The 21,903-nt window shown below is 41.1% G+C and overlaps 3 protein-coding genes across 3 annotated transcripts; 2 read left to right on the forward strand and 1 right to left on the reverse strand.

Moving 5' to 3' along the window:
* The first annotated feature begins 623 nt into the window (after positions 1 to 623).
* On the forward strand, positions 624 to 2,024 carry LOC102713896 (WRKY transcription factor WRKY51-like). Its single transcript, XM_015836307.2, has 3 exons — positions 624 to 1,301; positions 1,413 to 1,538; positions 1,648 to 2,024. The coding sequence occupies exons 1-3, from the start codon at positions 694 to 696 to the stop codon at positions 1,838 to 1,840; spliced, it is 927 nt and encodes a 308-aa protein (XP_015691793.2). The 5' UTR covers positions 624 to 693; the 3' UTR covers positions 1,841 to 2,024.
* Positions 2,025 to 7,319: 5,295 nt separating this feature from the next.
* LOC102714173 (putative peptidyl-tRNA hydrolase PTRHD1) lies at positions 7,320 to 9,402 on the forward strand. Its single transcript, XM_040523462.1, has 2 exons — positions 7,320 to 7,801; positions 8,999 to 9,402. The coding sequence occupies exons 1-2, from the start codon at positions 7,400 to 7,402 to the stop codon at positions 9,179 to 9,181; spliced, it is 585 nt and encodes a 194-aa protein (XP_040379396.1). The 5' UTR covers positions 7,320 to 7,399; the 3' UTR covers positions 9,182 to 9,402.
* Positions 9,403 to 9,809: 407 nt separating this feature from the next.
* LOC102714450 (plant intracellular Ras-group-related LRR protein 1) lies at positions 9,810 to 14,297 on the reverse strand. The gene is made up of 4 exons (XM_006652715.3): positions 14,132 to 14,297; positions 12,609 to 12,835; positions 11,755 to 11,924; positions 9,810 to 11,001 (listed from the first exon to the last, which is right to left on the reverse strand). The coding sequence occupies exons 2-4, from the start codon at positions 12,804 to 12,806 to the stop codon at positions 10,305 to 10,307; spliced, it is 1,065 nt and encodes a 354-aa protein (XP_006652778.1). The 5' UTR covers positions 12,807 to 12,835; positions 14,132 to 14,297; the 3' UTR covers positions 9,810 to 10,304.
* Between the last annotated feature and the right edge of the window lie 7,606 nt (positions 14,298 to 21,903).

Here is a 21,903-nt window from a genome sequence, read left to right on the forward strand (position 1 = left end):
AAGGCAAGATTGATGAGATATGCATTTGTTTCTCTCTCAGATAGCAATAAAGGCTTTTAAAATGATTTTTCTTCCTATCTCCAAAGTCCACTATCTGATGGCAAAGAAAGATGTCATTGTCATCCCACATACGGCACTTTTACACATAAGGCCGGGTTTGCTCAGTTTTTATGTATTGCAGTAAGAGTATTTTGAATACTAAAATTTTTTTGAAATACTAGTACCTTCTATATTATTTGAATACCATATCTTCACAGTAAAAAAACGATTGCCACTGTTCACCCTATGTAATTTGGTCCAATACATTATTCCACATGTAAGCATATAGATTTGCTCTGTTTTTGTTTATGGATTTTGATGAAACTTTACCTTTTTTTTACAGAAAAACAATGGAACAAACTTTGAATGTACAGCTCCTATTAAAAAAATTTGTGCAGTGTCACTGTGTCAGTCTTCACTTTACCAAAGAGGACAGGAGGAGCATAGCACGAATTCCGAAGGAATCCAAGGTGCTTTATGAAAAAGTCATAGCGCTCATTGACTCACATCTTCTCCTCTTCCACTTCTTCCCCCATTTCCACCTATAAAGGCGGCCATGGCTTCCAGCCACACCTCCACCTCCCAAGACACGCCGAGACTTGCCGAGTGCACAAGCCGAGATCTGCGCCCAGCAGCGGCGAGCTTCCAGCGACCATGGCCGTGGACCTGATGGGCTGCTACGCCCCGCGCCGCGCCGACGACCAGCTGGCCATCCAGGAGGCGGCGACCGCCGGCCTCCGCAGCCTGGAGCTGCTGGTGTCGTCGCTCTCCTCGCAGGCCGCCGGGGCTCACAAGGCCCCGCAGCAGCAGCAGCAGCAGCAGCAGCCGTTCGGGGAGATCGCCGACCAGGCCGTCTCGAAGTTCCGCAAGGTGATATCCATCCTTGACCGCACCGGCCACGCCCGCTTCCGCCGCGGCCCGGTCGAGTCGTCTGTTTCCGCCCCCGTCGCTGCTGCCCCTCCTCCTCCACCTCCTCCCCCGGCACCGCTTGCCGCCGTCGCTCCCCTCGCGCCGACCTCCTCCCAGCCGCAGAGCCTGACGCTGGACTTCACGAAGCCGAACCTGACCATGTCGGCCGCGACGTCCGTGACCTCCACGTCGTTCTTCTCGTCGGTGACGGCCGGCGAGGGCAGCGTGTCCAAGGGCCGGAGCCTGCTCTCCTCCGGCAAGCCGCCGCTGTCCGGCCACAAGAGGAAGCCCTGCGCCGGCGCGCACTCCGAGGCCACCGCCAACGGCAGCCGCTGCCACTGCTCCAAGAGAAGGTAAACTCCCATGCCACTTCACCTCTCAAAGCACCGGGAGCAAACAATTTCCCTCTGTTTTTTTTCTTGTGTCATCTTCTCACGTGGATTGGATTCTGTGTGCTTGCGCAGGAAGAACCGGGTGAAGAGGACGATCCGAGTGCCGGCGATCAGCTCGAAGATCGCCGACATCCCGCCGGACGAATACTCATGGAGGAAGTACGGCCAGAAACCCATCAAGGGCTCCCCTTACCCACGGTAAATCACTCCCTCCTGCTTGATCCCCACGAGACGAACACGAACAAAATTCATCGCCGTGCGCAACGATCTGACGCGCTCGTCGTCGTCCATGGCGATTCGATTTCAGGGGCTACTACAAGTGCAGCACCGTGCGAGGCTGCCCGGCGCGGAAGCACGTGGAGCGCGCCACCGACGACCCGGCGATGCTGGTGGTCACCTACGAAGGCGAGCACCGCCACACGCCGGTCCCCCTGCCGCCGGCCGCCGCCGCAGCGATGCCGGTGTCCGCCGCCGTGTCCGCCGGCAACGGACACGTCTAACCTAATTAGCTCCATAATTCTTTTTCACTTCTTTTTTTTTGAGTTGCTTCTCAATCTGATGATGATGATGATGATGATGCATGTAAAGAAAAAAAAACGACTGTAGAAAGAGGAAGAGGGGAACTTGATGCTAGAGAATTACCGTCCCCAGTTCGTTCTCAGATCCCAATTAACTTCTACCTAATTACCGGTTTACACGTTTGCTCGCGCGATCAAGCAACGTCGACGTTGCATTGGATTGAAAGGCAAAGAGAGACACGAGTTGACAGCAAACTAATCTCTTGCCTCTAGTGTAAATTCCTCCTTGACTTTCAGATCGGCTAGATTATCGTTTTACGCGCATGATCCGGGACTAGACGGAGAAATTTCTTCCACCGAGCCGTATACGACACCAAACAAAATTGAGGTCATCATCAACAACCATTCTGCTCGCCTCTATTAACAGTTAACAACGACGGATTTCTTTGACTCCGTTGATAGATTAAACCATTACAAAAAAAACACCAAATGCAGAAATGCCAACCAACCACTCCAAAAAAGAATGCATTAACGGAGTAGAGGAAGAAAAGAACAAGGAGTCATACGTTGCGATTATTATATATAATAAAAAAAATAGAGCAATAATTCAATCAATCCCCTTTTGTCGCGAGGTGCTGCCCTGTGCAGAGGTCAAGGGGGTGGGCGCCCTCTCTACTTTTTATTCCGCGCGACCCTCGTCCCGATGATGGGTGGGCCCCCGCGCGATGGGCGCCTGGTCAAAGGTGACGGGTGAGGGGTCGCTTTCCCCCCCTCGGCTGCACCCCGTAGTTGACCGCACCGTAGAGTACGTACTACCAGAGAGTAGTCTCGGTCTCCTGCTTTTACTTTTGGGATTTTTGTTTACTTTTTTTTTCCTTTCTTCTCGGCTTCGGTTTCTGCCTTAAAGTTAGAGGAAGTTTAATAGTACAGCGAACTACTGCCTATATATTTCAATTTATATCAAGTTATTTATAAAACATATCCTACTGTGCTATTAATACCTGGTCTCATCTATTGTGTATATATATAATGTCTCTCTTAGAGTTTGTATTTTAGCTAGCTATAAATTTATATCTCACTGTTTATTTGTAGCTAACTTATAGTCTGCTATTCTATACTTTAAGAAGATAAAAGAAAAGACAAGAGAAGTGAACTATAGTAACCAGCTGCAACACGAACTCTAGGACATAATATATATATATGACAGGTGGAATATTTGTTTCGTAGATAAATATTATATAAATTAATTATTAGATTAACTATAAATAATTTAAAGCTTATAAATAATTTAAAGCTCATAGCGCTATACTGTCGGACTTGCTCTTCGAGGCGTCGTGGTGGGGCCCTGGCGCCACTGAGCAAAGGGAGGGTTGTTTTTTTTTCCTCCTTCAACTCCTCGGTTTGCTCGCCCGTCTGCCTCTATTTTTTGCTGCTGCGGTTGTTGTTTGTGTTATTGTGTAGGAGGAGAGGCCAAAGCCGAGCAGCCATCCGTTGACTCGCGAAGCCCGTGCGGCGCGGCGGAGGTATTGGCTCACGTATTCGCTTCTGCTTCGGGGCTACGCGTGGCTCGATCATGATGTCTACGCTCCACAGTGCTGCGAGTGATGGTAGGGTAGGCTCTGTTCATTCAACGTTGTTTTGCTATATATTTTTTCAGACTTTTTCTTTAGTTTCACGCATACATTTTCTTAAACTGATAAGTAATATTTTCTTAAAGTTTCTGTATAAAAATTTCATATTTATTTTTAAGTAGATTTTTAACTTTTTAATGATTAATTTTATTGTTTATATTATTAAATAACTATAAAATTAGATAATATTTTGTCTTTCATACATAAAAAAACACATGCTTAGTTATATTACCAACAGCTCGCTCCAGTATTCACGATACAAACTCTCTCCACAATATAATTACTTATGGATATAAAGCAGTATAAAGATATTTTTTTCCTGAGATGACAACTGCAGCTATTCAGAGCTAGAGATATTTTTTAAAAAAGTGCAGGAATAGAGGGAATATTAAAGGCTGTAAATTATGATACGTTTTTCTAAGAAAAAAATCGTTTTTTGTCGTGGAAAAAGTAAAAAAAAAAACCTGGCAAAGTCTCAGGGAGTACATTATGTGCGTAATTTGCACGGTTCATGCTCCCTTTCAGCGCTGGAGCACTTCGGCTGGATCTGTGCTCAAATCCACTTGCATCGATGCACACGGAATAAAACTTGCAAGTTGTTTATAGCAGCAGCTCCTCTTGTTCTCTACTAGCGCATCTACTACACCATTGTGGAGTATTCAATTGGCAATTTTCACCTTTGCGCATGCATATATAGTGGCCATTGAGTTATATATCCAAGACTAGTGTGACAAGTCAACGAAGCTAAGAATATACAAATATCCTGAGGTCTTTGCCCTAGCAAGCGATCGGGCTAGGTTGTAAAAACCATTGCTGTTACTTTTATTTGAAGCTAACTAGAGAGAACATGGCCGGTGGAGGAGAAAGGGGGAGTTGGACAGCTAGAACATTCTTTGCATCTACCCCACTTTTAGCCTAACCCCATTCTGAAATCTCATTTCTTTAGTACTGGTAATCCCAGTGTTGAGCTGAGCTCTACCACTTTCCTTCCTCGATTGGATCAACCAAATGCAAGCACATTTCTCACTCGCTCTCACTCTCACTCTCACCCCTTGGGGGAGAGGTGAGCTGTCCTAGTGGACTTCCATCATGGGCTTGGTGTGACCTAAAGCTTGGCTAGAGTGTGATGAGCTACTAGTGATTGTCCTTTTAAGTGTTGTAAGCTTAACAAGATGTCATGCAGGAAGCAATATATAGTAGTGGCAGTTAGGTTTGATGCCACATCTATCAATCAACCAAAACGTTAGTCGTACTACCCTTTTTTTTTTCTGTAGAGTTTGCAATGGTAATGTTCTGGCTTGTCTGGTCATAGCTTTTGCTTCTGTCTGCAGCGTGGTGTGTGAGCCACTGTCTACTGTGTCTGACATGTGAGTAGCTAGCTACCCATCGGGGTGGTTCATGCGGTCATGGCACCATAACTAATCCAAACAAGAGAGAATGGGATGGAAAAAAAGGGGTGCTATCTTGATAGTGGAGACGGAATTGTTAAAAGCTGGGGGCAAGTAGAATATTTGGACTTTTGGTGGTGGTCTTCTCTCAGCCAAGTTCACCATAGGGACGCTTTAATTAGTTATTATTACTCGTACTAATTGTCTAGAGCCACATGATTTGACTAATCGCCACTGTTTTGGTGCCTAGCACGGGTGACCTATGTGCCCAATGGCTTGCTATTGGTCGTTAATTTCAACAGCCTGATCAAAATAATGCCTTGATGGAGTGGGAGCGATTGGACCAAATCGAGGCGATTTCCATCCCAATACTATTGTATTTGTTGATTTGGATCATTAGCCAGGGGACAGTTCGCATTTCTTTGTTCTCCTTTTGGAGAATTAGCGAAAGGGGTCAGCAGACAACTCGCAGAGGATGGTTCCCCCACCTGGCAACAAGTTGCTTGTTGTTTAGTCTCTGCTGGCCATGTTCTTTTTCGGGGATTCGGATCTCTCCTCGAGGTTTAGGTCAAACGGCACCGGTTGCGCGTGTGACGGCAACTGCTCGATTGACAATGGGACTGTACATGTCAAAGCAAGCGAGAAGTTTGTATACACCATGGTTTTCTTGACTGGTTACAAGTGCCATATTCAAAATTACTCCGATTTTTTAATTGATGCTATTGATTTTTTTATTTACATTTGACTCTTTGTTTTATTTAATTTTTTTCTAAATATATAAATTATAAATCATACTTAAAATACTTTAGTAATAAATTAAACTTAAAATACTTTAGTAATAAATTAAATCATAGTAAAATAATCAATAATTATATGTTTTTTTTGAAAAAGATGAAGGATCAAATAGATAAAAAAAGTCAATTACATCAATTAAAAAACGGAGGAAGTACTATTTATGTGTTGTTAACTACACTCTCGAATGGTCCACAGGTGCTCGTTGCGTTTCAAAATCAAAAGGTAACACCCCTTTCATTACTAGAAAAATATGAAAAGTTTTGAGTATTTCAATCATATAACAAAGGATAGGCTGCCGACAAGAAGCAACCTAATCGTCAAGCAAATTGTAGACTCGGCCTCATGCCCCATTTGATTCAACCTGGGAGGACGGCGATCATCTTTTTCTACAGTGCCCAGTTGCGGTCGCCGTGTGGTCGCAACCTCGTCTGTCAAGGAACTTGACAACATCTCAAAGCCGCCAGGCCTGATGGCACAAGAGTTCAGAACCTTCTTCGTCCTGTGCTTCTGGAGAATCTGGACACACCGAAACGACGTGGTCTTCAACAAGCTTAACCCTTGCAAGAGGCGGCTACTACAGCACTGCGTGCAAGATGTCACACTTTGGGCGGCAAGACTCAAGACAGAAGAAAGATTTGTAGCAGTTCACTGGAAAGAAGTCTTGAACAAGGCCATTGCCGCTCTGTAACTGTCTCCCCCTCCTCCCTCTAGCTCTCTTAGCGCCCCCTCGCTGTAATCGCTCTGTACAATACCTGTTTTTAAATTAATGCAGGTGGGGAAACTCCCCCCCCCCGTTGACCAAATCAAAAAAAAATGATCACATCCCATCACTCTTTGTTGAAATTCATATGGATTAGACAATACTACAGAGATTTTAGAGGAAAATAAGTATAAGTCACGTCTCATTTTCCCCCGTGACTCTACACTTGCGCGCTGGAGCCCTGGAGGTGGCGGAGAGGGGCCGCGGGCCGGCTGATCCGTGTAGCCTGCCTGGAGATGGTACGTGCGCGTGCGTAGGCAGCGTAGCCGTAGTCTGGCCATGAAAGGCCTAAATAGGCCCATGATGATTATATGAAGCCACTTGGGCTATGGAGGACGCAGGCCAACAAGTTAGATGAGCAGCCCAAAGGATAGCTTAAGGGCTGGACGGGTCCAGTGAGTCCAGATTTTTCGGCGCAGGTGATAGCCCACGTCGTGGTAATAAATCAGAACTCTAATAGAGGTGAAAAATTAGAGATTTCCAAAAACTATTTGCTGCTCGTCTCCTGAACATAATTGCTGAACTGAAAAAAAAATTTGACTAGCCGTTCCATCTAGGACGTTTGTAAAATTATTTCAAATTTTCAACCAAAAATTTCTGACAAACTTTTGTAGACCTTGTACCGTGGTAACACAACTTAGTTTCTCTACCGCAAAGCAACAGCTTAAAACTACTAGGCTATATTCTTTTAGTCTAGATTATTACTGTGTACGTTTCTCAAATTGTTAAAAAATATCTAGATGTTTATGATCTTATCTTTGTATGATAGATTTTTGATTTTATATTACTTTATTTCATCGTGTATAGTATTAGATAGCTATAAAAATCAGATAATTTTTTAAAATCTCTTCATGTTTTATCAAACAAAAGAACGCATAATAGTCGGCTCTTCACAGTTCCAGCGATTCAAGAAAATAATGGGGAAAACCGAAAACATACAGCTGAATTTGTAGCAGGAAACGGAGCCATGCTGTCCTTGCTTCCCCTTCGCTTGCCGTGCTCCGCCTCCGCCTCCGCAGCCGCGACGCATCCAAACTCCACTGTCCTCCTCCGACGCGCCGTTACTCCTAGGCTTCCCATCCTCCCGATCTCACCGCGAGCCAGCATGAGCGCCGCCGCCACGCCGGATGCCGCTGCTTCGACCGCCGCCGCCGCGGCCTCCTCCTCCGTGGGTGGGGAAGCGGGGAAGGAGGCGGAGGATGTGGTCGTGCAGTACGTGGTGCTGCGGCGGGACCTCGCGGACGCGTGGCCGCTGGGGAGCGTGGTGGCGCAGGGGTGCCACGCCGCCGTTGCCGCCGTGTGGGCGCACCGGGACCACCCGGACACCGCCGCCTACTGCGGACCTGACAACCTCGACCGGATGCACAAGGCATGTTCGACGGTTTGCCTCGCACAAAAAACCCCCGCTCTTGTTTACACTTCTCCTAATGCTGCATTTCCTTTTATCACATATAGGTATATGATTGACTGATTAGTGATATACTAGTTTGCTAAATCATTCAGTCATTAGAGAGGCGGAGCCCTAGTTGTGGGGAACATGGACATAATTAATTACCACTACATTATCATTATTCACTTCATAAGACAGCAAAATGAGTAGTGATATTGTAACTTGTACCAGTAGTTTCCAGGATTCAACTCATGCATTTGGAATATTATAATTATAATGTTGATGGTTGATTTTCTTCCTTTTCTTCTTTGGCCACATTTTGCTGGCTGAAGCCTCGGCAGCTTTCTGTCGTTGTATCTTAAACAAACTTGTACATTCTTTTCACCCTTAATGAAATTAGGTTGGCCCCTCTTTCGGCCAACCCGGCAAAAAAATATGTATCCTGAGCAAAAAATTAACTGGCTTTCTGTGGTATCTACTTCAATCCTACCCCTTCCGTTCAAAAAAAAAAGTACTCCGCTCGTGCCAAAATGTGAGGATTTCTGAGATTTGAATATTGCATCATACTAAATTCTTCTCATTTTATCCTCACCTATCCTCCTACTCATCTATTTCTTGTTTATTAATGGGCATAATAGGCTAAACAAACTAGAAATACTTGCATTTTGGGATAGAGGTGGTAGGTGTTTTAGTTTTGTCCTAAATAATACTCTCTAACTCTGACAACTTTATAGAAAAATAATTAATATCCATAACCAAATAAATACAGTATAAATACATATTTCATGGTGTCTTTTCTGAATTTACTCAAACTAATTTGATAGATGGTTACATTCTTTTCCACTTTTGGATTTTGGATTTTTATAGATACGCTTCCCAAAGTCCTAAACGGTGTATTTTGTACAAAATGTTTCTATATAAAAAGTTCCTCATGTAGCATTTGTAATGTATTATTTTCATTCTGTAGTAGTTAATTTAGTCCTTTATACCCCTCAAAGATCTATCATAAAAGTAATACACTCTCTCAATCCTAAAACCTCAGCTATCTCAAACAGCTCCATGTTGTTGTATTTTTCTATCAACTTGGTCAAAGCTAATGAAGTTTTGACTTAGGAACGTTTACAGTCTGTTATATGTTTCATCAGTAGCTGTACTGAGAGCATTTTTGTATGGTAGGTAACGCTGGAGGTTAAAGGAGAGACACAACTGAAGAACCTGGCTGAGAAGCTAGAAGCAGCTGGTGTCCGGCACAAGCTGTGGATAGAGCAGCCCGAGAACATCCCAACTTGCATAGCCACAGCGCCCTGCCCAAAGTCACAGGTTTCTTCATTCTTCAAGAAGTTCAAGCTTTGTAAATGAGCCATTATTTTGGGTCCTCAAAATTCAAAGCTTTGCAAGTAGTCTGTCTTTGTTTTCATTACTCTGTTTTAGCGTCATGGGTTGGCATTAGCAGTACGGAAATCACACCAGGTACTGCACCCATTTACTGTCTATAACTGTTCCAGTTTTGGATTTATTGATTGCGCATGTTTTTCCCATGGAGGTGGGTTGATGAAGCCATCAGTGAGAATTGACATTTTTGTTCTGGGATGACTTCGGGCCGTTCCTAAGCAACATAGATGTGTCGAATAGTTAGAAACTTACTACAACCGGTGAAAGTAGCATATAAATACAGGCACATATAAATTCGAGACCTAATATATACTCTTTATCCACCAGTTTGTTGGTGCTGAAAAGTATTACTTATCCAATAGTTCGAAGGTCTACTGATATTGCAATTCTATACTGACATCGTTTTCCAATCCGTGCACTCCATAGAATCTGTAGAACACAGACATCAGGATTCAGGAGTCGTTGTTGATAGGGGAGGTTTATTGTAGTATACTGGACAATCCATTTCACCAGCTAGGCCGCAACGATACACTTCTTGCTTTATCTCTCTGCAGTATCATATTCTTAAATATGCAAGCTTAGAGTAATCAAAATAGGCAGGAAATACTACAAATCCTTTAAACTTTGTGCCACTCAACATCTAGAGGACACCGGTACCGAAAACACTGCATTGGTGGCGATTAACAAACAGACAAGGAAGAAGATTACCCTTCTTATGTACATCATCGCCCTATATTGTACAGCTTTTTTACGTCAAACAAAAATTGAAGAGCTATAGACTGTATGCGGAGCTACAAACCTCTTGAGAACATATACACACCTTGCAGCAGCAGCATATCTTCTATCCTATGTAGGAGCATAGTAACACTCACGGTACCAAATTGTTTCTGATTGTTGGATCTGACAATGTCCATTCTACTCAGCTAGATTCAATGGCAAGAAACGATTTAGCACCGTGAGATACTGATATCTCGTGGTATTTTTTGTTGGGCCGAAGCAAATCTCCCATCTAAACATGAACACCTGAAGAAGGCAACTAGGCATGAGGCAACTAGGCAAGCATGCAGTAGGCAGGCAGAGGTCAGGTGGATCAGCAATGCTTGGGCGAGTTCCTCCGCGGCGAGAAGAGGCGGCGCGGCGAGAGCATGGTGAGGAACCTCGGCGAGGCGAGGCCGTTGAGCGAGCGGTAGTCGGACATGAGGAGGCCCTCCGTGTTCTCGTGCACCCTGGTGCGGCCGGGCGTCATCCTCGCGGTGAAGGTGCTGTACTTGACGAGCGTCCTGGGCAGCCACGCCTTCTTCTTCTTCTTGGAGTCGTCGGAGGCGTTCATGCGGGCGGTGAGGTAGGCGCGCATGGCGTCGAGGCTCTGGTCGACGACGTCCATGGGCGGGGAGACGAGCGGGTTGCCGACGGCGCTGAACCTGGCGAGCTTGGTGAGGCAGCCCATGGAGTCCGGCAGCGCGGAGATGGAGTTGTAGCTGACGTCGAGCTCCCGGAGCGAGACGAGGAGGCCGACGGCGTAGGGGAGCTCCCGGAGGAACTGGAAGTTCTGGCTGACGTTGAGCGTCTCGAGGTTGACGAGGTTCTCGAGGCCGTCGGGGAGCGCGCGGAGGCAGTTGAGCCGGGCGTCCAGCGCCCGGAGCGCCGTCATGTGCGACGTCGAGTAGGGGAGCTGGGCCAGCTTGTTGGAGTTCACCGACAGCTTCCGGAGGCTGTGCAGCTCGAACCCCAGCGTGTCCGGCAGCTTCGTCAGCTCGTTGAAGTTGGCGTGCAGCTCCTCCAGTGCACTGTGCACAGTTTCATATCACTATGAGTTTTTTTTTTCCCTCTGCATATGTTTAGGGGTTGTTTAGTTTGCAAAATTTTTTTGCAAAAACATCACATCAAAACTTTAAACATACATTTGAAGTATTAAACTTAGTCTAATTACAAAACAAATTTCAGATTCCGCCTGAAAACCGCGGGACGAATCTTTTGAGTCTAATTAATCCGTCATTAGCACATGTTGGTTACTGTAGCACTTATGGCTAATCACGTCCTAATTAGACTCAAAAGATTCATCTCACTATTTTCTTCATAACTGTATAATTAGTCTTAATGTTTACATACATTTAATGTTTCATCTAAATGTCTAAAGATTCGATGTGATCCTTTTGGAAAAAATTTGGAACTAAACAGCCCTTATAAGGTAAAATTTAAAATTTTGACCGGTTAGAGTTGATTTTGGATATTTTTAATCTTAGTTTATTTTTTCAGTTTTAACTTTTAGATCGTTAAAAACATGTATATAAAAGTTTTATTTATAAATTATTTTTTGTTTGTAAATATGTCAACTATCTTTTTTTTAAAAAAAAGAAACAGCCAAACAATGAGAACATCAGGCAGCGTTTATTAGTTATACATAGACTGAAGATGTTCTCAGAACAATCATACCACCTTGATGTAATTTACTTAGTAGAGCTCTCGTTGTCTAGAAATACTAAGGAGGTGTTGTAATAAAGCGATGAAATGCGGATGAAAGCTGATGGATGGTGGCTCACCGGCACTCCTCGATGGTGTTGGGGAGGGACTCGAGCAGGTTGCCGGAGACGTTGAGGACCTTGAGCTTGGAGAGGCAGCCGATGGAGTTGGGCAGCGATTTCAGCTGGTTGGACCGCACGTCCAGCACCACCACGTTCAGCAGCCGTGCGACTATCGACTCTGGGATGCTCTGCAATAGTTTTTCAAAAACTAAAAGTTGTCAACCACCTCCAAATTACTGTACAGACCGAGAAACTAAAAGCTTACAGCCACCGGATTAGCATAATCTGCATGTGCTTAATCTTTCTGGTACACTGCAAGCTAGCTAGCAGTACCATTTCTCCCACCAGATTTTAGAGATAACTTAAACAGAGACGATTAAGTTTGCAACTTGCATCTATGTTCGTCTTTAATACCGTTCATCCAATCCTAAAAGTGAAAGTCGGTTTCAAAAAAAAAAATCCTAAAAGTGAAAGGGTTCATCCTTGCTGCGTATGCATGCATGGTTTCAGATTATCCTTGGCACCTAAAAGTCACCGTTCATTTGATATTTTTTTCGTCCTAGAATATGACAAACTTACAAGAATTAAGAAGAGACAAACCAAGCTGCAATCGGCAAAGGAAAAAAAAACATTAAGTGATTGTGAGGAGGCATGGCTAGGCTAACCTTTCTTGTAGTATTAATAATAGGCCATGCTTATCTCATACGGTTCTACTTATCACCAAGATATAAAACTACGGTACACCGTTTCAAGATAAGTTCTTGCTGGTTATCCAATAGAATAAACGGAACATGGTGACAATGAAGGATGATCTAGCAGCTTGCACACTAAAAGTTAAAAAAAAAAACTAATTAACATCATATAAAACCTACCTCGAGATTGTTGTTAGAGAGATCCAAGATGGTGACTTGACCAAGAGACATGGTGAGATGTGGGAGGGTGTCCATGGACATGCCACTCATGTCTAGCTTCTGCTCCTTGTTCTTCTCCTCATGGTCATGCATCCCTCCTGCAAAACCAGCATGGTTAAGATGCCCATGATGCCTCCTCTTCTCTCCCATTTCCCTCATGTTTCCTAGCTTCTCCACTCCTGATATACCTAGACAAAAGGACAAGAAAACGATGCATTACTAGGGTAGGAGAGAAGAAACAATCAACAATAATTAACATCACACACTGTGCATAACACAATTATGTATAAGCCCAGGCCAAAGAAGCATGCATGCTTCTGATTATTGCTAAGATCGAGACATATGTCCACATGACAGCCATATTGACAAGGGAACACCAAGGGTGACCACTATTAATTGCATGTTATAGTCAGAATAAACGACATGACTAAGAAAAAAGAGTTTGGTGAGAGAACGAACGAGAGCGCGTACAAGTGAACAATGCCATGTGGGTACGGTGGAAGAGGTCGGAAAAGATGGTTTTTCACTGAACCTAGCTATTTATTGTTCTAGGGCAAGTCTAAATATATATATTTAGCAATTTTACCATACTTGCGGAGGTATCAGGAGATACTACTGTTTTTTAATGTAAAATTTGATACCTTAGATACTAGAAGGTATTAAATTTACATAGAAAACAGTGACACCTCATAATACCTACTCAAAAATGAAAAAAATGCTCATATATTTAACCCTAGGCAACTCTCATAATTAAGAACAACGTACGTTGGTCTACAGCATGATGCTCCTGTAAAAGAACTATATTCATGCTAGATTTTTATACCCTCGAGATGGGGTTGTCAAGAACAAGAAATAGGGACATATGCAAGCTCTTGACAGAATACCTCTACATCACCAAAGACAGCGTTGAAACCAAGATTTGAAGAGCACACAGCTAACTAAAGAAGCTATGGTGCTGCTCATAAAAAATAGCCTGAACTAGCAAGGAAGGACGAGATATTTAACCATGCAATTTGACTCCTCTTTCTGACTTTCTGTGTCTGTATTTATTTATCCAAACATCCAAAGCCAGAATGCTTGCATCAAGAACACCAAGAAAATGGTATAATAGTAGAGCTAGAAATTCACTACAACAGCTAGCCAGTAGCTAGAAATTTCCACCGTTGAAACACCGCAAGCAACGGTGGAAATTCACGAGCGAGAAAATGAATCCTTGGCAAGATTAGAAACCCCGGAAATTAAACCGACATGAGAGATTAGCGCGAAGTCTCTCGCTAGAAAACCAGTAGCTAGCATCACATCAAACCCCCAAAATGATACTTAAGAAAACAGCATGAGAGAGCAACAAAAAAAAAACACCTCAACAAGATCACCACCATAACTGCATGCAAATACTCCAGTAAACCATCCATCAAACTGAAACTGAGCGCGAAGCTAGCAGCAGAAAAGCAACTAGCAAGCAGGCAAATTAAGCTAGCTCTCACCTCAGGCTCGAAGAGCGAGTGTTCTTCAGATCAGCATGCAGCAGCAGGTGGCAGGCGGCCGGAGGCAACGGGGTCGGCGATCGAGAGCTTCTATAGCTGAGGAGGAAATTAAAGCCACGGTATATATGGTGTGGTAGGAAGGAGGGGAGCTGACCCTTGCAGCGAGGAGAAGCCCTGATATATAGATAGAGAGGGAGAGAGACGAGAGGGGCTGGTTGGCCGGCCCTGCTGCTGCAAACTGATCGATCGGCGCAACCGCAACCGATCGATCCAAACAGCTGACCTTGTGACCCTTTCCACACGCGGTACGGATGCGCCGTGCAGCTAAGAAGATATAGGCTGCATTTTTTTCTACGGTATAGATTATTCGTTGATTTCTAGTACATGTTCTAAGAAAATTATATAGATATAAAAGTTCATCATCCTCGTATATTTTTAAGTAGATTTTTTTAACTTTGTAGTATTTAATTTTATTATTTATACTATTCAATAACTATCGAAAAATCAGATATATTTCATTTTAAATTTTCATCCATAAAAGAACACATGTATTTTCTTGCTAGCATGCTTTTCAAATTTATAATAGATGTATTTCATACAAAACATCTCTTATATACAAATTCCTCATCTGATTTTTATAATATTGCCCTTTAGTAGTTAATTCTATTATTTATACAGTAAAATAGCTATAAAAATTAGATAATAAAAAATTGGAAAATTTCAATCACTTTTAAATGGGTAAGCTTAGCTTAGCTCCAGCTTGATCATTACTACTAGTATAGTACCATATCTCGGCTGGTTTCATAAGAGCAGGTAGGCTATAAGCATATTTGAAAGAGATAAGAGGAGAGAGAATAGAGGTGAGCTAATTTGTAGCCAGCTGCACACGGACTCCAAGACACAGTGTACGTATAACATGTGGGACCATGTACTAATGTTTTGTAGATAATTATTATATAAATTGACTATTAGATTGATTATAGATGAATTGGAGCTAGAAGTTGACTATACTGTTGCACTTGCTCTAATGGTCTCTCTCTGAATAAAATATCATACGGTTGATTTATAAAAGTTCACTGAATTAGTACTACAGGTCGCGGCCGCCGGGTACGGCCGTACGTACCCACTGCACCAGCACCCGGGCCCACTCATCGCATGCTCGTCTGGGCGGCAGGTTAGTTTTGGAAGGTCAAATGCGTTGTTATTTTTTTAAGAAAAAAATTGTCAAATACGTTGGGTAACGTACTCCAGTGAAGAAGCCAAGGAGGGAGAGAGAGCAGCTAGTAAGGTCACCCCTTGATAATCAGCCCTTCATGAGCCGGAGGGCTGATTAGCACGATCGAGTAGAATGGGATGGATTAATTTGAGATGTGATCCTTACGTTTGTTGCGCAATCGATTTACCCCCACACTCTATGAACGAGTAATTTTATCGCTGGCCTGGAATGGCTGCAAGAGGTAGAGATAGAGATGTGAGATCCGTACGTTTGTTGCGCAATTGATTTACCCTCCGCACTCTATGCACGAGTTAGACCAACGTGGAGGATGAGTAAGTTAACTTACCAAAAAAAACACATATTAATATATTAGTACATATTAATTATTTATTATTAAAAAATATAAAATAGATTACTTTGATTTTTTAAAACGATAATAAATATCTAACGGTAGTAAGCTAGATAACTCCGACGGGTCTCTAAGAAGAGGAGACCTAAACATGAAAGTAGAAATGAGGGATTTGCTATTTACTTTATATGAGTACCAAGGTTTATCACACTTGTTATATAGGGTAGTCATATAAAGTATTTTTATTTTTTAAGAGAGTACCAGGAGATATCATATTTTATAGTGTTAAACTTTATCTCGAGTAGGGATAATAAAATTTCTCATTTATCTTAGGATCAAATTATCTAACCTCGAATAAAATATTTGTCAAAGAACTGCTAGCTAGGAGCACGAGCTAGATTAGCAAGTAGCAACATCGAGTCAAAGCCTGCTTATGGTGTAGGTTTGTCGATTACAATAAGGATGCTTCACTAGTCCTTCAGGCTGAGAGAACTGGCAAAAGCAAAGGTATATTACTCAGTGTCATGATAGGTGGGGCCATGGGCAGTGCTCTTTAACTATTTTGTTTACTGCCAGAAGCTAAAAAAAAAGTGTTATTATGCACCGAGCTATATAATTCTATCAGGATGTGTTATAATTTCTTTTTCTTTCTGAAAATTTGTTCAGTGGAAATTACTTTGTTGGGTTTTAACTTTTAAATGCAAAGAGTTCGCCGGATCAGGATTTTTCTGTAGAAACAGCAGGATAGTGATCAAAAGGAGTTGGCATCTTTATCACAAAGTGATGAATCCTACGGTGATTTGTGGATCGATGCCAACGGCAATTATTGTGGCGTCCAATCTAACTAGTTTTTGTTTTTGAAAGAAAATGTTTTTGTTTGGCTAAGCGATCAATGAGACTTCAGCTCTTTCGGTGGAGTCTCTAGCAGGAGTAATTGGCTGGTGTGGACAGAGCTAGCTGTTTTTTTGCTTGTTCGAATGGAAATCCTGAATTGCACGTAGCAGTTAACTGAACGCTAAAATTTCCTGCAGATTCATATACCTAAATTAAATGAGCAAAAATTAGACCTATATAAATTATGGTGTTGAGAGGGTTGATCAGCCTGTCAGATGCATGGTTATTTATCTGTCAGTCTCGTTGTTTCGCATCTACTTAATTATAAACCAAAATTTAAAATTTTAACCTTAAATTTATAATTAATTTTAGAGTTTGTTTATCATAATTTATTTTTCATTATTTAATTTTAAATCAAACATACATAAATACATATATATATATATATATTGTTTACAAATATTAAAAAACAAACGATAACCCTGTAACCCGTAACGTGTAGACACATCCATGTTACTTGTATAAGCAAGTACTTCTTCCAGCCTCTGACCTTTTTCCATCGAAGCAGATGCAATACGCTATATGCAAGCTGAACTACACTACTACTCTAATAAAAGGAGCAAGTTTCACGAGGTATCACTGTTTTCTACGTTGGTATCATATACCAAATTTTGTATAGAGAACCGTGATACCTCATGGTATCTCCTCAAGGATAGGAAAAATGCTCCTAATAAGGACACTAAGCAACTCATCGTTTTATTTCTACTTATATTTATAAATTAAAATTTGAGGTTTTAATTTTAAATCTAGAGTTAATTTTGATCTTTTTATATTAGTTTGTTTTTCAGCCTTTGCTTTAGATTGTTAAGAACATGTATCTAAATTTTTTATCCATATATCATTTTTTATTAAATATACTGTTTGGTTTTTTAATGAAAAAGGTACACATGAAAAACTATACATAAGACGCTAGCTAGCTGATGAAAATACTAATTACAAAATCCTAGTGGGTCGCTTTTCAAAAGAAATATAGCGAGAAAATAGATTTATCGTTAGCTATATCTTTAACGTGCGTTAAGTGCTGCTACTCAGGAGTATGTGTGTAATGATGTGTGTTTGTGTGTTTCTTATAATTAAAAAAACAAAAGATTAGGACATTATTAAAACTGCACAGTTCCTGTGAAAACGACATGAGTTTCTGTACAGGGCTTAATTAAACGTTTTTATGCTTTATCACCCTGAAAGCTCGATATATTAGACAGGTGAGACTTGACCTGTTGGCTTCATTAAGCTCTAAGCAAGCTATATGTAAGGTACCCTGAAGTGCATCTACTGCACAAAGTTTAGTCTCGCAAGCTATGTGCATGGCCTTAATAGCGAGCTTCACTGCAGTACTAATCTAATTGCAAATGGTACAGCTAGCCTTATATATAATCTGGGCCTGATGTGGCCTATCCTCCATCAAACAGGCAGAAATTAAGGGAAAACACGCTTGATGTTTCAGTCCAAACAAACTGCTTAAGGCTGCGTTCGGTAAGAGGGAAGATAAATTAACTTATCTGTCATAAAAAACATAGTAATAGATTAGTATATAATTAATTAATTATTAAATATTAAAAAATATAAAATAGATTAATATGATTTTATAAAACAATTTTCCTATAAAACTTTTTTATAAAAAATATACCGTTTAGCATTTCGAGAATAAGTTAACTTATGGAAAGAATGAACACGGCCTAAGTCAAAGGTCAAGAGTGCCCCTAGAGGGGAGGACATTGCACAGCCTGAAAATTCCATGGACTGATTGTACCTGCGTGTACTTGCAGCAGGCATGAACCATGTTTTACACAAAGGCATGCTGCTACTGCTGCACTTTATTGAAAATCTGCAGCTTAATTAAGGTCAATACTTGTGCAGTTCAACTGTTCAGCATGCTTATCTGATTTTATTTCTTAGGCAGATTGAATATCCCTTTCTGTTTTCCTCCTCTTGCTGAATGGCTGGTTATCTAGATTGTTCACTTTTTCTCTACAACACAGTAGCTAGCCCGGTGCTACAAAATATTCATAAATTCATTGGGCATTTGGCTTCAAAAAATAAATTCTGGAAAATGGTCAGCGTCAGCGGTCCACACGTACCGTGATGCAGACGATATAGTTGACATATACGGCTTCAGGATGATGGTCTTCCTTTAGCGATAACTCTTCAATTAAAGCTTCTGATCAATTTCACCTGACTAATACTGTACTAGTACTTTTTTTTCACAGAAGTGATTATTCATCAATAGGAGTACGCACGGCACGTTGTGACGACGTTCAGCAATTATATTAGCTAGTTGATCCCTCCACTTTATTTTACTCTCTTCGTCCGGGAAAGACTTCAACTTTAACCTATCTTATATATATCTACACAAATCTATAAATACCGAATGTCATTTATTATTAAACCCTAATATATTTGTTGTCTACTTTTTAAAATAAACTCCAATGCAATAATGATATAAAAGTAAAGTTTTCGTTTGGGACAAACAAGACATGCCAAAATAAAGTCTTTTTTTAGAACAAAGGTAATAGTTGTTTTAGTATATACTGAGTTGAACTTTTTAAATTTGATAAAGTTCATTAAAAATATATTGGCTGATGGATTTAAATCAAGGCGGAGCTACGGGATATGTCAGATATGCCCTAGCATACCCTGCACTCTCCATACTCGGTGTATATTGGTATTACACAAATTTCTAAAAAAACTCACATGAATATAAATATGTGTTACTTAGTGCATATATATTGAATCACGTTGTTAATTTTATAATTTTTACTGATTTTCTAAAATAAATTTATCGAATTGTATGTATGCAATAATTTTTAGACGGTCATACACTTAGTTAAAATCCTAGATTCGCTATTTAATTAATAAAATTAATTTTGTGTTGTGTAGATGTGTGCTACATTTTTTTATAAATCTTGAACTTAGAAAATTTTATCTTAGAACAAACTAAAACACCTAGCGATCTGGAATAGAGGGAGTATAACCCAATTCAACAATCTTGACATCCGTATAAAGTTTAGCCCCTTGTCCCATCGAATGTTTGGACATTTATTATAAATAGTAAATGTAGACTATTAATTAAACCCATCCATAATTTTAGACTAATTCACGAAACGAATCTAATGAGCCTAATTAATTCATGATTAACCTATGTGATGCTACAGTAAACATGCTCTAATTATGGATCAATTAGACTTAAAAAATTCGTCTCGTGGATTAGCACTCATTTATAAAATTAGTTTTTTATGAATCTATATTTAATACTTCAAATTAGTGTCCAAACATCCGATATGATATGGGGCTAAAAAGTTTAGCCCCATCTAAACAACCCCTAACTCTGGCCATGTTCAATGCACCTTTTCGTAAGTACTTTCAGAAAATTAACAAGGTTATTTCACCCTTTTCTTCAAGGACGAGTCGAAAAGGGAGTACTTCAGTGGTGGAATCAGCCAATTGAAATTAAGAAAAACAGCGGCCAGGATTGGACTGAATTTAAAATGTGTAATTTGAGACATGGAATAAGATATTTGAGTCAGTAAGACACACAACACTATCATGTATTATCTTCGCTGCTTAAATCAGCCGCCCATGTGATCGGACTAATTAATCCCGGTTATAACGAGCGGACGATAAGCATATGCCGTGGTGATAAGATGGTAGTACAAGTCATTGTACCAGCCCTCAATCCAACCTGGACACTACTCACACAACTGCTTCAGTTCACGCGACTAGTTAATCAATTATCAACTTGCAGATCTATATTGAAGTAATGTAAGATCGTTCATGCATTGCAACTGACATTGTCAAGAAAGAACAAAATATGCTCGAAATAAAGCAAGCTCGTAATCTGTAGTTCATTGCACTAAACATGTAGCAGTGCAAGTGCTCAATTTTAAATTTGTTGATGCGTATGCTAGCTCCCCGGAAATTTGCATAACTTCATTAATTTCAGGTTTCGAGGTATAACTATGGAAAACTTGTGTAGATGATCCTAGTATTTGACAAGTGAGCGAACAGCTAACAAACAGACAAAACGAGAGATCTTAATAAAGATAGAGAGAACTCAAGGTCCATGTCACTGTGATGTGGCACGAATTGCCTTTTAATGTGTTTGTACAGCAAACTCTGAATTTTGTATGCTGCTTCTGTCGTCTAGCAATAGATTCTCGATCTCCCCAGTAGCTACTGTTATATTTTAGTTAGCAGTTTGTTCCATGGAGGCTATACTAAATTACAGCATTAACTTCCCATCATGGTTGCTGCCACCTGCTCTTGTTTAACCATTGCATAAACAAAACATCCAGAATACTAAAGTCTAAAGCTATATATGCATCACAGCATCAGTGTTCAGAAGTACAGCCAAGTTGGTCAGTTTTCTAGTAGGGATATATAAGCTCTCCTACAGAGAAGTTGACTTTCTGAATCTTTGATTGTTTCATGTGAGCTGCAAATTCAGGTTGTTTACTAATGATACATGCACATGATAGCAAGCCAAGCTCGATGATGCTCTCTGTACGGGCAAAGGACGGCTGACCTACGGAGCAAATGGCCATTCTGCCAGTCAGCACTGAGCACAGTTGACAACCGAAAACGACACCAGCTAACGTCCGTATAATTGTCAGTTAGCCACAACGAGACATGCTGAGATTAAGATCATAATTCAAGCATGATCATGGTAAGTGGCACGAAATCTTCGCAACGAACCAAAAGGTACAAAACGTACGGCTGTGTTGTGCGACAATCCCGGTTTTTCAGAGAAGAAAAATTAGCAGACTTTCAAGACAGCAACCACTGTTGCAAAACGGTTATGTACATTGTACCAATCGTCTCTACCACTTATTTTATTTTACTTTTTTAAACAGTTTTTTTCTTCTTCTCTTCAACAGCTCTGATTGGTCAATGTGCATTTGCTGTGTCCGTGTGTGTTGAACAAGTGTGTTTATTTAGAAAAAATCAATGTCAATAGCTATGTCATCCTTGTTGGAAAGTCTCTTTAACATATATCCATTGATCAAGAAATATTTTCTTATATGCGATCCTAGTACGGTACAAAAGGGAGCTAAAGAATTTGCACGTTGCCGCCGAGCTTCACGAGCTAAAACTAAGGAATCATTGGCTATCTGTTCATCAAGTTCCAATTAATTTACCGCTGCATGTATTTGTCGTCCATTCCCGTGATCTGATGACACGAGCAGGCGATCCCAATTCGCTAGCCTGATCAGACTTTGCAGAGGCTGACAAATTACGCTGCTGCTTCACATGATCAATTTATCTTTTGCTAGCCGCAAGAAGAAGATGAGATTTTTTAAGTGCCTCTTCTGGAAG

Source organism: Oryza brachyantha, chromosome 4, assembly GCF_000231095.2.
Source record: "Oryza brachyantha chromosome 4, ObraRS2, whole genome shotgun sequence".
Taxonomy (NCBI): Eukaryota; Viridiplantae; Streptophyta; class Magnoliopsida; order Poales; family Poaceae; genus Oryza; species Oryza brachyantha.

Coding starts and splice junctions, on each gene's coding strand:
- LOC102714450 (XM_006652715.3), bottom strand. CDS start 12,806: ATGAGGGAAATGGGAGAGAAGAGGAGGCATCATGGGCATCTTAACCAT. Junction 11,925..12,608: donor TCTCTAACAACAATCTCGAG/GTAGGTTTTATA, acceptor AAACTATTGCAG/AGCATCCCAGAGTCGATAGT. Junction 11,002..11,754: donor AACACCATCGAGGAGTGCCG/GTGAGCCACCAT, acceptor AACTGTGCACAG/TGCACTGGAGGAGCTGCACG.
- LOC102714173 (XM_040523462.1), top strand. CDS start 7,400: ATGCTGTCCTTGCTTCCCCTTCGCTTGCCGTGCTCCGCCTCCGCCTCC. Junction 7,802..8,998: donor ACCTCGACCGGATGCACAAG/GCATGTTCGACG, acceptor TTTGTATGGTAG/GTAACGCTGGAGGTTAAAGG.
- LOC102713896 (XM_015836307.2), top strand. CDS start 694: ATGGCCGTGGACCTGATGGGCTGCTACGCCCCGCGCCGCGCCGACGAC. Junction 1,302..1,412: donor TGCCACTGCTCCAAGAGAAG/GTAAACTCCCAT, acceptor GTGCTTGCGCAG/GAAGAACCGGGTGAAGAGGA. Junction 1,539..1,647: donor AAGGGCTCCCCTTACCCACG/GTAAATCACTCC, acceptor ATTCGATTTCAG/GGGCTACTACAAGTGCAGCA.